Raw genomic sequence first — 17,846 nt, forward strand, 5'->3', positions numbered from 1 at the left:
TAACAATAAAAAAGCAATAAAACATCAGACATTAAAAACTTCCCTTAACAGGGGAAGCTTACCTGACACCAATACTGATTGCCGTTACTGTCTTATGTATTTATTTATATACCACTTAATACCAGGATAAGCATCCAAGCAGTTTGCAAATATAAAAACCAATTGTGCAGGCATTAAAATATAAACACCCATAATTGAAATGCACGATAAAAATCCAATCAAAATATAAAAATTGCAGCTGGGACAGCTCAGTTGGTAGAGCATGGGATTCTTAATCTCAGGGTTGTGGGTTCAAGTCCCACATTTGGCAAAATATGCCTGCATTGCATGAATTTGGAACTAGATTTGGAACTAGACTACATTCCAGCTCCATGTCTATAATTCTATATAAATCACCATAGTTAAAATAGGCAATAACACAATTTCATCAAAACAACTCAGAAGACTAAAGAGATGAAGTGAATGCTAAAGCAAACAATATCTTTAAAAGCCAGTAGAATGATAACACCATTTTACTTCAGAGAGTGTAAATATCACAGCACTGGTGCCACCAGAGAAAAAGCCCAACTCTGCATCACAATAATCCTGAGGATGCGGCAAGATTCACTTGGTTTACATCAGGCACTTGAAGACATGTAGGGAAATGTAATCAGACCCAGTTGCTATTGCTACTGCAGCCAGTTAAGCCAATGGGCAGGGAACTGGTTGGCAGAATGGCCAAATAGGTATTGGCATCAGCACCAGTGGGACCCTCCCAGGACACTTGGCCAAGGGAGCTACAGCACCCAACAAACTACAGGAGAAGCTGCTGTCTGGACAGGCCTTTGCAGCAATGACAGCTATTTTCTGCTTTGAATGTTTATGGCCCAAGAAGAAACGAGGGCTTGACTTGCATTTGTCCCCCAAACAGAAGAACTTTTCATTCCGAGTTCTGCAAAGGCTCTTGATAATTACCCCGATTATGCCTGCCACTAAACAGCAAGTGCCATTTATAAATACTCCGAACAATTCTGAGTTCCAGCACGCTTATTACTACCTCTGTTTGTTTTCATTAACTAAAGATTTAACTGCCTTGGTAACCGGCAATTCTGGCTATATTTGTAGTCTGACTGAGGTCAGGACAACATGTGAATGTTTCTTTTCAGGGCTGAAAGTCTGTGATTTGTGTCAAGGTACTAATTCATTATTATGCCTCGTCTGTCGCCATTTTGCAAAAAAACTGACAACCACCAGCCAAAAAAGAGACAAGGAAGAATAGAAAATTTAATACACAACTGTGATTGAGCTAAATTAAGAGGAGGGGGAGAAGGAAGATTTAAAAAGGAAAAGATGCTAGACAGAGCAATCCTAACTTGGGGATGATCAGAGTGGCAGAGAAGGGTGGTGTTTTTTCCCCTCGCTCCTCCAAGGAAGCATAGCAGAGGCATGTTCTGGGCCAGCCTAGGATCCAGCAGATCCTGCGACAGACTTGCTCCACTCCACACCATTTTGCTACTGCCGGCAGAAACACCAACACCACCAGCTCCCAAAGCACCCACACCTTCAGTGGGCACAGCAGGTGCTTTTGTGGAGCTGGATGAGCTTGGGGTGGGGGTACCCTGGGGAAAAAGACATATTTGCCAAATCCACACCCACCCACCCACCCCGCCATCCCAGAGCAGGAGTTAGGAGAGCTCCCTAAATGGAACAGACATACCCAGAAAATTAATCCTATATATCAATAGCAAACTCAAGATTTTGAGTATGGAGTCAACATGGGCCATCCATGTACACAACTAAGGCTTGCAGAAACACAATGATCTTTAGAAATAAATTCTATGTGGGATTTCCTCCTCTCCATCCCTGCTCATTGAAAACTGGAAGGGATCAGTAGCCATGAAACGCTGACTACTGGGTGGGTGAGCAGGGGGAGAGGAGGAATGGAATATCCTGGGAAAGAGTACCTAGTGACATTCCCGACAGGAGCAGTCCATGCCGCAACATTTTTTTTGTTGCAGATCTCAGTGCATTGCTTTAAGAAAGCAAGATTTATTGATTGATTGAGTAGGTATAAAACATTTCCATTTCTCATTTGGGCTTTAAAAGAGCCCCACAGGTTTCATTCTTTTATTACAGTGATTGAATACAATGGTTCACAGCTGTGTCTGTAACTATGCAACTGTAACAATACTTCTTGAAAACGTGATAAAAACATTAATGGGTAAAAAAGAAAACCACACCAATACCTAAAAAAGAAAGAAAGAAGAGATGCTCAAGCCACAGAGAAAGCGTAAAATTACAATGCATGTAAAAGCCTTGGGGAACAAAAATATATCTATCACCCCCTTAATATGCAACAAAAAGGGGTCAGTCTAACTTCCTTGTTGTGCAGTTGGGGTGCTCCTACTGATAAGGCTCTGTCCCAGGTCCCTACCGATTACAGGACACAGAACAGAGCCCCCAGTGACAACCACGATTGAAAGACAGGCAAGTTCATGTAGGAGGAGTCAAATCTATATAGCACTCAGCTTCTTCTGGTGGTTCAGCTGCTGAACACAGTTGTATCTGAAGTGCCATCTACCTTAATTGGATGGCATGGAAAATACAACTGACCACATTTTGCCCAGCAGTAGTGATGGTGGGGATAAAGTTTAACTGATTGATTTGTGCCTGTTGCATAGAAATGTGCTTAACAGGCTTCAGTATGAAACCAAGGGTGTCAACCCAAGTTCCTATGAGCAGAGCTTTTTCTGAGTGGGCCCAGCTCAAGATAAATGTTAACAGTAAGCCTTAACCTTCAAATAGTGGGAACTTAAATTTCAAAATGTCCTTAATAACCATTAATGCATGCATCCACATCTGAGCTCAGCAGGTAGGGCTCTCTTGGGCTGACTTCCAAGCTGGCTGTTTTTAGAAACCATCAATTGCTTTGTCTCAGTTTAAGCTGCTTCCTAATCTTCATAGCAGGAATCCACGATCAAATATGGCCTTCCGGGAACACCATGTCTCACTCCTAATCTTTCCAGAAGACATGAAAGAAAGCGGTAAATGGTGGGTGAAAGGGGCAAATGTACATACTTGCAAGCCATGCATGAGTAAGGTCAGACTAGGGACGTGGCCAATTTCAGTTCTCTTGTAGTAGAGTCTCAAAATAAATGAGAAACCACCAGCTCAGCATGGGTCAATAGCTCTGCTTGAGTCATGGACTGCTTTGCTTTGGGCATGCTGAGGAATTAGCCCTGATCATGATGAAAACTAATTTGTTCAGGGGAGTGTAAACAGCTCATTCTCTCATGGGCAATTTGGGAGGCGCTAAACTGTCAAGACTTTGGTACACCAAACATTGACTGCTCCAAGAAGATAATGAAATCAAGCAAATGGCCTGATGCTTGGGGTAAGCTAAGGCAATGTATTTGCTTCTTAGCAAGCAGATCCATTGAGCAGGTCACATGCAACACAGAACAGTTCTAGGCTACACAAACAGTAAACTGAAACATCAGCCATGTCTTTAAGCAGAACACTCTCCTCTCCTGAAGCTCAGTCTACCCACACACACATATATATCCCACAATTATCTCTAATAGGTTTAGTGGCTTCTATGGTTCTCTCTTTCCTCTTTTGATCCTTACAACAACCCTCTGAGGTAGGTTAGGTTGTGAGGTAGTGAAGAGCCCAAAATCACCCAGTGAGCTTCATGGCCGAGTGGGGATTTGAACCCAGGTCTCCCAGGTCCTAGTCTGATACTCCTACACCAAACTTGCTCTCACTTTCCTCCCTTATTTTAAATACTTTCGAAGACATCTCTTGGTTTTTCTCCATAATTTCATACATTTGTTGCATGTGAATGAAAATAATTTGGTTTTTAAGCCATTTCTGGATATTTTTTCTTCCTCTCAAGAGTGGCCTGATTCAATTTGCAAGCCCAAGGAACCTTGTCATCAGCTGAAACTTTGCGGTGTGTTCCGCTTATAAACTGAACTGATTTCTCAATAATGATGTTATCCACAACAGAGCCTAACTCTATCAGATAACAAAGGCGCCAAGTCTGGATGCACATGCAAGTTAAATTTACAGCTACAGCAAAATGCACCCAATGTGTTTGCTGTCATGCTGGCATTATTAAATCTCTACCCATGTGTTTTGCCAAGATTTGCAATACAATAAATCTGCCACATGGTATGCAAAGATGATACAAAGAGCTCATGGGAGCCGTGGGGATGGTTGTCAGACAAAACTCAAAAGAAAAGAGACTGATTTGCAGTACTACAGGAAGTGGGAGAAAATTAATTTCCTGGGCCATCATTTATCTGTTGTGAAAACAGCCCTCCTTCTTGCCCAGCAAAAGGGTATGGGAAATGCTCACACTATTTTGAATGTCTGCATGTGGATTTGGGCTTGATGTAACATTATTACCAACAACTGGGCAGATTGTTTATGATGGGGAGGATCATAGCTCGGTTATATCAGTGGCATTGCTAAGACTGAATCCAAGCCTGGGGATCCCCCCATACGAGTACCAGAGGCATGCACTGGTGACTGATGCAAAGCAGGAAACAGGGCTAAAGTTAGGAACACCAGACACCCTTTTCTCTTTCCCCACCCCCTTTACACATCTAAAGGGGTTCAGGAGCCTAGCACTCAGTTAAATCAAACACCAGTGATCCAGGCACACCTGCCACCTTCCGTTCTCTAGTGTCTTTCTGGACATGGCCTAAAACAGGGTGGTCCAGCTTTTCATACCAAGTGGGCTGCTAGTGTGGAACCCATGGACCACACACTGCCTTGTGGTGTGCAGGCGCCTGCGAGTGGGAGTGAAGCCTAAATTTGACACCAACACACCAGCCCTTGCACTGCCATCCCGAAGTTGGGTAAGCGAGGTGCTGGGCTTTGGGAAGAAGCGTGAGGGCACTGGGAGTCCTAGAGCTGTCCCACCTCCTTCTCAAAAGGTGGGCAAGAGTTTACTAGGCTTGGGGAAAGTGGGGCCCTGGAAAGCTGCTGCTAATCAGGGTTGACAATAGTGGGTGAGACTGATGGCCTTACCTGGCATAAGACAGATTCCTCCAAGAAATCACTATCAGGCTTAGCGGTCATAAGAGTCATAGAGTTCCCGCCGGGCTCTGCAGGCTTGCGGATAGCTTCCTAAAGCCTGCATTTGCTCCATAGGATGCACACACATTTCCCCTTCATTTTTGGAGGGGGAAAAGTACGTCCTATAGAGCGAAAAATATGGTACTTCACAACCCAACAATGTGTTTTACATTAAGGTATCAAGTAACAAAATCACTAGCAGTGAACTTCCACAAAACTCAACTTGTGATTTGGAGGTGTAAGCAATAGAGAGAATCTGGTGCCAGTCCACCGTGCCACCAGCTGGCAGGGCACTGCCATTCCAGAGTAGGCTGCCATATCTGAGTAGAACATGTGCGTTTCTAATTCAGCCACTGCCCTAGATAAGCAGAAGCAGGTGGTGTCCCTGTCCTCCTTGCATCGGGATCAAGTGTTATTGGGACCATCTATCATGTTACGTGTTGGTGCCACTAGAATTTATTGTAGACAACATGCAATTCAATAGGCACTTCCTACTCAGAGACTTCCACTTGCCTCAAAGGGCCAGGCTACAGGTTACACAGGAGATTTGTGTCTGGGTATCCCAACCTCTTTTCCACTGGAGTGCACTCACAGTGGGGCAGTGCTGGTTTCTTTGGAACAGTGGTGTGGAAAGAGGTGTTTAATTTTTCCCTTCCGCCTCTGCTGTTTTTCCAGACAGGAGCACCCCTCCAGTTGCTGTTTGCTCAGAAAAGCAGGAGCCTAGGCAAGGGATTTTGAAGAGGAGAATCCTGAAGGAGATGAGCAAAGGGCTAACTGCCCCTGACTTGCTGTTGCTAACACACAAACCCCACAAGAAACCCAGACAGGCTTCCATTGCTGTATTTTAGTAGGGAGGGGGGAGGAAGAAAGGAAGAAAAGGTGATCCATTCATTGATCTCCTGCATAATGTGTAGTTTGGCCCTAATTTTAGCTAGCGAGTACAATGAGAGAGTTAACAGCCCCGATGATTGTCCTCCAGAGAAGAGCATACTGTGGTAGGCAGGATGATTACTATCCTGCACGGAGGCAGGTTTGGTTTCCGAAATTACACCTTTCATGTTTAATCACTGTCATAAGTATACACTTGAGAGCCCCATACAGGAGAACAGTAAAAGTAGTCTTTAAAAAACGCTGGCATTCAAAAGCCAGGAAGCTGACCAACGTAGCTGTGCCACCATTTAAGCAGCCCATTGTTTTCAGAGGAGCACTGAAACCCAACAGTTGTTACTGCTTTGCACCAGGCCTACATTAGAAGGAAGCTATGAGAAGTCTTTAATTTAGAACTCAGATGGTTTGCAAAGTGCAACACAAGGGACTCTGCACCGTGCCCTAGTATTCCGCATTAATCAATCTGAGAAAAGAATAATCTATTTTTTATTTATTCATACCTTCAAAGCACTTATCTGCCCCTTTTCAAGTAGAAACAACTCCCAGGGCGGCTAATAGATCAACGGAAATAACATAGTCCCTGCCTCCAAGCTTACAATTTTAAAAAGGCAAGACACAAAAGGAAAAAGGAATGAGGAAGGAAGAGGAAAACCAATAAACACAGGCAGCAAAATCATTACACGGATTGCTCAGTTCAGAAAACAGCCCTGAGAAATAGTTTGGCGACCCAACCTTCCTGAAATAGGCTTATGTGGATTCTTGTCCTTCCCACTGCACAAGGTAGAGTCATGGGGATCCAGGTGGTGACATCACACCCAGGAACAGATTGTCTTTAACAATTATTAGAACATGCTTTTCACTTGGATGTGTCTATAGAAGGGGGTAGAAAATGCACACACCATCTGTGTTACACATTACTCAGTATGATCCCTTATGAAGCCAGGCTGGATGGCATGCTCTCAGTCTCCTAACCCTGGTTGTTGGGAATGTACTGTGAGACCCCTTGTTCCTTCCTGCTGCCCTGAGTTCCATGAGGTTCTTTCCGAAGAGTACTTTGCCCTTGGTGGTAATATTACTTTTACACTGCACTAATTATATTTCTTCTGTTAACCAAAATTTGAAACCAGGTTTATAAAGCTTGAATAATAATTTAACATCAATTACCTGGGAAGGTGGTAGATTCTCCTTCACTGGAGGTTTTTAAAGAAGAGGTTAGATGACCATCTGTTGAGAATTCTTCAGCTGTGATTCCTGTATTGCAGGGGGTTGGACTAGATGATCCCTTCCACCCCTACAGTTCTCTGAATTGGGAAGAGAGTGGTCAATGGTGCTTCTTTGTACCTACCCAATGGCAAAGCTGCTATACTTGAGTTGTTCTGCTAGCTGCTGGCTTCAACAACTTCTATCTTAAGATGTACTGGATGAGATCCAATGTAGAGGGAGTCTGCTTCTTTCTTCCCTTGCACATCCCTGAAGTCTACACTACAGGGCTCAGGGAATCCCCTGGAACAAATGGACAGGGGTTGCAAAGGGTTGGAGAAGAGAAACTAGAAGTTCCATTGTCACCCAGTTTTACACCACTTACTGTCACTCAAAGATGGTAGGGTTCTGTTCCAAACGTCTCTTTGTTTTCTATCTAGTTGATTGTCCTTATGTTCTTGCTCTTCAACACAATGCAATGAGGATTTGTATGGAGATGGGCCAGAATGGATTGCTCTTTCCATACTTTTGTGTACATTCCTTTAACTTTCTCTTTTGCACACACATATTTATACAAATTGCTGACTCACAGGAGGACATGAGGCACACAATAACTTGACGGTACTAGATCAAATCTAATTTTCCTACCTTTTGAGCAGACTGAACTCCAAGAAGGCGGGTAGGAACTGCCCCCCCTTTTTTAAGGGAGACGATGTAGGATAATTGTCACTTTCGCAAGAAAAACTCAAGGGGAAATGCAAAGCGTCTGCATATTACTTCTTTCTTTAATAAAGTACGTCAGACATTCTTCTAGAGGAAAGATACAAATTTCCACAGCTAAAAATGAACATCCAGTCACTATATGGTCATAATCATTCTGCAGTAATGTGGACATTACATGCAACAGACTTGAAAGAGCCATGTGGTGAAGATGTGATAAGAATCAGACGAGACTCTTAAGAGGCTGGAAAAAAAACATTTTAGAGTTCCACGTATTAGTACTAAGCAGCCATTTATACTGCATATTATTTTCTATTAGATTACTGATACCCATGAACAAGATGAGTAGGTTAATTTTAGAATACATAATAAACTGGTACTTTAAAGTGGAAAGTACCATCTAGGAATCCAAATGTAAGGCAATATGGGATTATTATGACCTAATATTATGGTAGTCATTCTGGATCGACATGCATACAAAACCAAGCACTTCCAGAATTATCAAAAAAAAGCAAATTCCAGTATAGCATTGAGATAGACTGTGTCATAGGGTTACCAATTTTGACTCCTCTAATGGAGTTACTTAGGTTTCATTGCTGTCCTTCCGTAAAGCACTGTTTATTTTCTGAAACCAGAGATAATTACAGGCATTGAGGAAGTAAAGTTATACTAATTATAGCAAACGTGTTTTTTTAAAAAAAATCCCAGCAAGATAATAGCAAAAAAATAAAATAAATTGCATTGTTTCATGGCACTAAGACAGCTCTGACAAGAAAAATAATATGATCCCTGAATTATCTGTAGACAGCAAGGGTCAATCATAACAAAATTACAAAACCCTCTATGAACTCCCCCACCCCCACCTGATGAAAGATGATATACCATACTCTAGTTTCTCTTACTTGGTTTCCCACTTTTAAATAGCTGTTTACTCTAAATGGCACTTTCCCCTGTTTTATAACAGAAACAAATCTAAACAGAAAGGTTAGTCACATTTAAAGGATCAAAATTAATCACAAGCTGTGTAATCCTTTTTTGTCATCCTTACAAATTCAAAGGATATTATATTAAAAAAAAGCCTGCACAGGCCATAAAGGCTGAATCTTGAGGTGGTTTACTGTGTAAGTTTAAATGAGAAGGAGTGCTAAGCTGGCACAGAAACCTTGCCATAACCACAGTATGTTTTAGGTCTTGCATGCAGAAGAACAGCAATGTGACCTCACAAACTGTATTTGCTATTAAGCTCTTCACACAACCTCTCAGTATTACTCCCACTTTTACAAGGCACAAGGGCATCATCTTGTGAAGAATTACTTGATAGTGTCTGAATATGTAAATGTGAACATGCCACTGTTCAATAGCTATTACCTGTTAATTTGGGTAATCTGCCCAGAACATTCATGGATACAAAACTAGGGGAAATTACCACTGTATTGCTAGCTCAACTGACTTCTGGGAGAGCAAACTCACCCAACAATCTTATTCCATTCACTTCAGGGCAAAATATGATCCAATAATCTCCCACCACTCGCTTCTCCCAACCCCACAATCCCCTGTACAAAATGACAGGGGCAATATTCTCAGGAGAGCTATCCGTTATGTAACACTTATGCTTTGGGGTCAGGTTGCAATTTGGTTTAGCATGACTCATGCTGCAGATGGAGGGGTAGAAGTATTCTTAATGTAAGTTACAACTGCAATTAATCACCATTAACATCTTCATGCCCTATCACTTACCATGCAACTGCATTACATGACGGTGGTTATACTTTGTGTGTGTGTCTGTAAAAGAAAACTAAAGCATACAAGCAAAGTGTCTTACTTTGAGATAAATCTTTGAAATATCTTTCACCAGCATCTGTCTACAGAACAGGCTTTTTGGGGGTGGGGGTGGGAAGTACGCTGCATTAATATTAGCAACCTTTGTTTCTTTGTTACCTCCAAGGGTCCTAGAGATAATTATATATAATGAAGCACAACACCCTTAGTAAAAACTCCTTCCCTAATGGGTTACACATTTCACGGCTAAGAGGTTTCCTTTCCAAATGCAGTTAAAAAGAGAGAGACCAGATTAGTGGGCTAATTAGGTCTTTTTTGGAGGCTGACATCATTGAACCATTGCCTATCTCTTGATGACATCTGGAGAAACCCTGTCATGGCATATTTGCATACAGAAATGGATGGGTGGGCATATCTGGACACCCACCCACCCATCCCTTGAGTTTTCTTGTGTTCAACCTGCAAGCCAGAAGCTTTCTGAAATTCAGTCTGTTCGACACCAATGTATTGCTAAGGTGAAAGATCCCCAACAAGTTAAGACACTTGGGGCTATTAATCTCAATAAACCCAAATTCTCCCCCTGGCTTAGTGACATTAGTCAGTGTAATCTAGAGAAATGCTGCACATAATGTTTAGCACTGGCTGCCTGGGAAAGGAAGAAGCCTTTGAGAACAGAATATGTCTCTGGGTATATGCATACTTCCTATCGTCCTGCTGTTTTTTCCTGGGGAAAACCACTCTTTAGCTCTCAAGTGGAGAAAACAGCAATTGGGTTTTCCATGGATTGCTGTTTGTTCTGATTTAGAGCTAAAGGCTGGGTTTTCCCTGGGCAAGGAGCAGGTCCATGGGGAAATCGCTCAGACCTGTGCTTCCCTGATTTGTAGCTCTTCTCTGCAGTTACCTTCTGGTTATTCTCAAATTGGCCATGCTGGGTGTGAGATTTAGAGGAAGAGCTACCTTGAGAACTTACACTCTTAAAAGCTAGAAAGGAACATAGCCACTACTCCATCAGCATTATTTACTATGCACTAGTTATGGACACTGACATATCAGTTGATGCCAAGGCCAGAATCAGCCTTGGGAAATATTTTAGCCTACTCTTAAGATTGTGAGAGAAATTTGAGCTAGAGTGAAACATGACATCCTTGGTATAAAAAAGCATGAGGAATCTTGTTGCCCTTTGTGGGAACCATGTGGTGATGTATACATAATCATGCGCACTCATATCAAATTAAATTTTAAAAATGAGTGCCAGGGAACCGTTTCTACATGGCTAAGGAACACTGCTGCATTATGACCCTACAATGAGCCTTGGTCCTGGGCCTGAGGGGATTGTGGACGTCCTGAAATAGCTATAAAAATATGTTCCAGGCTATAATATACAACAATGAACAACAATTTGTTCATTGGGAGACAAGTTTATATCTAGTGGAGACTAAAGTCTAAATGTTTCAAAGCAACTAATGTGCACCTAATTTGTATTACTTTACGAGGAAATTTTTGCACGACAGGAACAGCAGTTAGTGGTTTCTGCTGTATGTAAATTCAGCATGGTTCAGGAGGCCAGCCAATTGTCTTAGTGCCTGAGATGCAACCAGGATGCAATTCTGAAACCTTTACTTTTCAGATTTTCTAGCTGCCATGTTTTGAGGAAGAGTGCCCCCGCTCTCTCCTGAGACCAAATCAATCTGCCAGGATCCAAGCTGATGCTCAATTGCTTTCCCCACATTTGGAAAAGATGCTCACCTGTCTACCCACGAGATTATATACTTCATGTTATTCTACATGATGAGCGACTATGAGCTACTACTTCAATATTCCAGGAAGTTGCTAACAAAGTAAACCTACGAGTACCTTTAGTATACATTAGATCTTGAGATTCACATGTGCATGTTTTAAAGGCAATCATTACATAATTGTTGTCTTGATTTCCTTGCTGAAAAAGGACTGCCTTTACCACATCTGTGCTCTGGTTTTATGAGTTTCCCAGTCCCATGAAGTGTCAGATGCACACGCCAATGTGCCACAGCTGACCTCACAGGCTGACTTAAATTTCCAAGGGACTAACAATGGTGAAATCAGAATCCTTGCTGTTGCTGCTGCTGTCGTCATCAGGGCTGGAACTGAGGTTACTAGAAGAGGCCGATATGGACCCCATCAATGGATCAGAAAAGGCTAAGGAAGAGTGACATGGGACCTCACTCTTGGTGGTCACATCCTTGCAGGTTGGCACAGTCTGCACATGCTCCGGAGCAGGACAAACATTCCCTCCCTCCTCTTTGGAAAGTAGAATATAGTCATCCGTGTGCCTGTTAGCAGAGTTTCCACTCGAATCGCCCACAGCCTATGAAACAAAAGAATTTTGAACAGGCAAGCATGTCAGAAAATCCATTTTTAAATACCACGCCTATTGCATCCATCATCACAGCTAGCACATACCTTTACAGGCGTGGCTGCCGTTGCCTCCACCATCGTTCCCGTCTAAAGGTACACACCAGTAAAGGCACATATAAAGGGGGTCCTAGTTGGGAACTCTTTAAGCAGGGTCTCTCCTACAGATTATAAAGGATGAGTGGGTTTATAGGGTCAGGGTGTCCCCTCTCATAAGCATGCACAGGACCGAAGCCATTCAAAGCATATGCAATTCTCCCTCCCGCCACAGTTGTGCTGTCGGTTTCCCGACACATTAGCAACTGCACATTCTTTACAATGATCCTGTACATTTCAATTATCCCTGTGCAGAAAAAATGTCACACGAGAAGCGGCTCTTGGTGACTCGCAAAGTGCAAACCGTTAATAAGGCTTGACTCTTAACTACAGCATTGCAAAAATATATATCTTAAAATAACTCCATTACACATTTTAAAACGAAATCTCTAAATTTATATGTAATTAGTTTCTCAAGCCATATATAGATATATCTCCCTGCAGCATCCTTTGCAACATGCTAGCTTTTTTTTCTTCTGACGCTGCTATTTTCAGAGGTGAAATATCTCCCCACTCCTTCCTCTGCCAGTTTCGGTTTAGGAAAACTCATAGTGATATGAAGCATGTTTTCTCCCATCTGCTGCTGCTACTGAATAAATGGAATATGACAGAATTATACTTCCAGTAGCTTTGAAAGTTAACAACCTTACACCCAGTGCCATATGGCTTCTTGGAACATTTTTTCCTGATGAGTATCTTCTAGTTGGATGAAAGTTATTTCCATCATGCATTAAAGCAAGCAAACCCTCCTGATACTATGTTTTAAACAGGTCTACATGTTTTATGGGTTCATGTGTGTGCCTCCCTTTAGCTATCCAAGGGGGGGGGGAGAGAAATAATGTCCTGTGTAAGAATCACAAAATAAATTTCTGCTATCTTTTATTGATTGAATGATTGCATTTCTATCCTACTTTTTCCTTCAAGGAGCTCAAGCGGGCATACGTGGTTCTCCCCCTTCCCATTTAATCCCCACAATAACCTTGAGAAGTACATAAGGTCGAGAGGCAGTGACTGGCCCAAGGTCACCCAGTGAGCTTTGTGGCTGAGTGGGGCTTGAACCCTGGTCTCCCAGGTCCTAGTCTGACACTCTAACCACCACACCACACCGGCTCTCTGCGTCTGCAGGGCAGGTGATGAAAGACTGGAATTGGTGTGGCTGATGGGAAGTGGTAAAGTAGTGAGCAGTGAAAGAAGGGGTGTCTGGAACCAAATCATGGAAGAGAGATAAATCAGCTGTTCTTCCCTTCATTTCAACAGCAGTTTTAGAATAAGCAAACTCTCCCTTTCCATTCCACCTTATAAGGCACCACAGCCCTCTCCCTTAAAATTTGCAAAGGAGAGAATGCCACCAGGCGCAGCTTTTGTGACAACTGTACTACCAAGAGAGGAAAAGCAACATCCTGCTAAAACTTCCTCTACTCAACATCTATACTGATGCAATATGCAAAGAATATGCAAACCCCTCTAAATTTAAATCCAGCAAGCAAAACATTTGAAGCTGATTTCTCCCTTGTGTGTTGCCAGCCCTAATTGTAAGTATTACAGTGGTTCTGAATTTTGACCGTTCCCTGGTCTCGTATAAAGAAAACATAATGTGTTGATCATATAACTGATTGGCCTTTTGTAAAATTCTAAATTAATTCACTCCTTTCCCCTCCCTATTGTAAAGCTATCTCTCTGCAAATCACAACCGGACATACACAATTGCTTTTGTTTATTATGAGATGACAACTGGCATCTCCAATAGATTTATAGAGAAAGGTCAAGTCCCAATCTTCCTATCAAGCATTCAACTGTCCTAGCTCCAATAAAGTCTATAATGACTAGGAAAGGCTGTTCAGCCCCCCCCTTCCTTCTAGAACTTTCAACCTCACTAATCTTATTGGAAGAGAGTTAAGCATCTGTTTAACTCTGCCACTGAAATCTATGGGACTTAAAAATGCTGGATCATTTTTAATCTACACGTTGGATTACTGGCTATTTCAACACAGTTGCATCTGTATGGAAATTACTGTGTGCAGGTAATCATGGCAAAATAAACTTTATGCATGAATAAGCCCAAGGCTAAAAAGAAGAAGCTGAAATGTGAACAGCCACAACATAATTGCAATACAGTGGAGTAGAGGTAGCAGCCTTGAAGCTGCCTCACACATACTACAACGGAGGGGAGAAAAAGCAATACACTTAGTTATTTTGGTGCTAATACAGAAAAAGCTCAATCCAAAGCATGCCTGATCAAAGAGACTTGCAGCCTAGTCTAAGTTTAGAACTACTGCCTTTGATAGGACAGATACTGATGCATTAAAATGTTCCAATTAATTCATGGCAATATTTTAAAAGCTTATGCTGCACTCATAAAATTCTTCCAGCCTGACCTAAAGACATCACAATACGACACCGTGCCTCATTAAAACTGAAAGTTGGCTCTGGTGTCCTTTCTGTATAGGCCATTGAACATAGCACTTATTTAACTTCTAAAAATTCATTATGAAGCTTTTATTTCTTTAAATGCTTCTGATTAAAGTTAAAGCTAAGCAGAACAGAGGAAGACATGAAATAGAGGTATTAATGTTTTCCTTTCCTCTCATTTTTTGAAATAAAAAACATAGTAAGCATTACATGTTATATATATTGGAACCGATCTACATAATTTTTGTCTAAAGTAAGATTGTTCCTTTATAAATCCCACAAAGAGAAGGAAAAAGGAAGAAAAAGAAGAGGACAAACAACTATCTAGCACCTCAGGGTTTTTTTTTAAATTCAGGATACCCAGGGCCCAATTTCAGGCAGAATTCCTACTGAGATAGGCCAAGCAAGATATATAATTTGGCCTCTTTCCCCCCTCATAGTAATGAGCTTGAAACACCATACTTTGCCCCTAGTGTCTGCCTGCTCTTATGGTAAGCTGCATATTCTTGGCAATGGCTGCTCACCACCTTCCCAGGGTGGGTGGGGCGACATTTGCGGTTCCTCGTGCTCCAGCCTCGATTCCCTCTGCTTGACCGTTGCAGGAAATTCCCCATAGCCTGAGGATCTAGCGATGGATTCCTGCCAAAAATGCCCATTCAAACGCCCCAATCAGTGACTGTGTCGATAGGGCAGAACCTTGCTGACTGGCCAGGCAGCAACGCTTAAGAGGGCCACCTGTTCAGTGCAACCCTTGGGCAGTTGGCCCCAGGAGCGAAAAGTTCCATATTCTTGGCAGTGAATAGATACAGTGATCTAGATTTGTGGGAAGTGGCATTGTGAACACCAGCTGACAAGCTCACAGCATGGAGAAACCTCTTCCCCACCAAAGCTATGTGCAATGCTCACCGTCTTACTCTTGTTCCATAAAAGTACACAAAAAGCAACACAACCACTACCCCTTCTCAGGGCTCTCTAGCTTCACTTTCTAGTGGAGCACACTCCACCCAAACATCTGACAGCTTGCCAGAGTCTGATCTCGCTGTCTTTACCTATTTGAACAAGCATTTGCCCACTTTAGTTGTAAAGATGGTGGCCTCTATATAAATCTGCACAACAGCATGATGGATAGAACCCTACCTCCATGAAATTCAAAAGGGCTAATTTAATCTATTTGAGTGAATGAGGGTTTCATACTATGCATTAGTATTCTGCTCTCATTTTGTCTCTAAAATGTTTAGCAGGGCTTTCAGCAGACTGAAAAGCAGGTGCAATTGCTTAGTAAACACCTAGACCCATTGGATATTATTTGCAAAGTAAGTAATAGAAAGGCTATCATATTTGCCTTAAATGTAAAAAAATGCAGAAACCATCTATCCTAACATTCATAAACAGGAAATCCTATTAAGCCACACCCGCCTGTTCTGTGAAAAGTATCAATTGATTATTTTATGAGATGAAATTTACATTAAATGGTGTGCAATTTCCTACATTCTCTGCTAATAAAAGTATGCTGACATTGGAAGTCCAGTATGTAAGTGGAGCCTGTTACTTACTGTAGACCTGGCTTTCACAATGTCATACAACAGGTAAGCAGACATAGCCTGTTTTCTAAACAGAAGTCGTCATATGGAAAACAGTAACTTCTTCCTTAGATATCCTGGAGGCAGACTGTAATTCTCAGTAACACCCAACCAGTTATAGGCTTCTGAACATGTGAGCCATCACGGCAATGAATCCAGTCCAAAACATTTTGAAATCACATTTTTCATGTTCAAACAGATATTCAAAGCTGACCTGGTCCTAAAATGTTGAAGATTCAGAATAGATTTACCACTGAATAATGACACTGGTTAATATGATTTTGGGTTGCAGTCTGCATCCCAGCCCCGTCAATGGTTCAGCAACATCCCATAGCTGGACAGCTATGCACAGAAAACTATTATACTATGTTGCAGGGGTGACAATGTAGATCATGTCCACAAATCCCAAATTTACAGACAAAACTGAAGCAGGATGGGGCGCAGTGCCAGCTTGACTTGTATTGTATTGACAAGACTGCTGGGAGGCTATTGGCCAATCCTGCAAGTTTCTATTTTCACTGAATGGATTATTCTCTTAGGCATGTTTAATACCTGACCAATTATGCAGAATTCTTTTTTAAAAAACAGTTTATATATATATATATATATATATATATATATATATATATAATTCCATAGTGTAAACTATGTTTTGTAAAACTTTTCTGATTCTGTATTTTTTCTTTGGTCATGAACTTCACTGGTCAGCTTTTAGGCAGAAATCTCTGAAGTGCTCACCATATTAACTTTTTAATTAAAAGGCTATATTAAAGTGAATCCTGAGTTAGGGCTCTCCAAGGTACTGAGACAGACAAACTCCTTCTCTTAAAAAGTTGCACACGTCTTAAAGAGGTTTCTGAAACACATGCACTTTACCTGCTTCCTTAGAGGCAGGGGCTCCTTTGCAACTGAAGGCTCTTCTACAGCTTCATTTGTCTCCTTGGTCTGATTGTTGGAACAGTAGTGATCATCTTCTATTGTGATTTGTTCATTCTCCTCAGCCTCCAACTGGCTCTGATTGAAACGTAAGGAACCTTTCAAAATATCCTTGATCTGTTTATCAAGAGGGGGGAAAGTAATTTAGCTGCATTGCAACACCTGCCACTTAAAGCCAGGCCCTCTTCGGAATCAATCTTCTTATGCATTGATTGCCTAAATTGTTGAAGACATTTATAAAAATGACAACTGTGTTTCTGAGTAAAAGCATTAGGGTGCCACTGAATCTTCTAGCAAGAATGATGAGATAAAGGAAATGCATTTAAAAGGACATCAGTTCCCCTGGATGCCATTAAAACATTGAAACGTGCCATAGTGTATCGACCTGAGCCCTTTCTGGATCCAGCCTATAATTCCACAAAATACTGAAAAATTGCAAGAGAGAACAGACATATATTAAAACTGATAATCTAACTGAAAGCACCCATAGTGCATGATCTTACAACTGCAATGACATTAGAATATGAAGAACAAAGACTGGGCACCATTAAAAGGTCCCCCACCATTCATCCCTCAGTGGTAGTGAGTGTGGGAAGAAAGTAGGCAGGGAGGGGCCAAGTTGCCAAATTCCCTTAGAAATCTGCAAGGTTTGGAGTTCTTGACCTCAGAAGATTTCTGGGAAATGATAGTAATGCTTGAAATACTGTGAGATCTTGCAAGGTGAGGCTGTGTAAACTGAAGGCAAACCAAAACTGGAACACTGAGAAGAGTCAGACATTT

At 41.8% G+C, this 17,846-nt stretch overlaps 1 protein-coding gene and 1 long non-coding RNA gene across 30 annotated transcripts in view; one reads left to right on the forward strand and one right to left on the reverse strand.

Annotated features, from left to right (window-relative positions):
- Positions 1-8,759, forward strand: LOC310690030. The gene is made up of 2 exons (XR_014517810.1): positions 1-8,088; positions 8,119-8,759. It is a non-coding gene; the product is annotated as an uncharacterized lncRNA (long non-coding RNA).
- The window catches only part of TBC1D5 (TBC1 domain family member 5), a 251,016-nt gene continuing 241,092 nt past the window's right edge, over positions 7,923-17,846 (reverse strand). For 18 of the 29 annotated variants that reach the window (XM_083468038.1, XM_083468042.1, XM_083468059.1 and 15 more), the window contains 2 exons: positions 17,007-17,183; positions 7,923-11,998 (listed from right to left, as the gene is read on the reverse strand). In XM_083468038.1, the coding sequence (XP_083324164.1) occupies positions 11,702-11,998; positions 17,007-17,183 (474 nt within the window). In that variant the 3' untranslated portion in view covers positions 7,923-11,701. Of the gene's footprint in view, positions 11,999-12,093; positions 12,207-17,006; positions 17,184-17,846 lie in introns of all 29 variants that reach the window. The other 11 variants (XM_083468057.1, XM_083468052.1, XM_083468049.1 and 8 more) reach the window with 1 other exon arrangement.

This window comes from Podarcis liolepis (genome assembly GCF_965112155.1).
Source record: "Podarcis liolepis genome assembly, chromosome: 12".
Classification (NCBI taxonomy): Eukaryota; Metazoa; Chordata; class Lepidosauria; order Squamata; family Lacertidae; genus Podarcis; species Podarcis liolepis.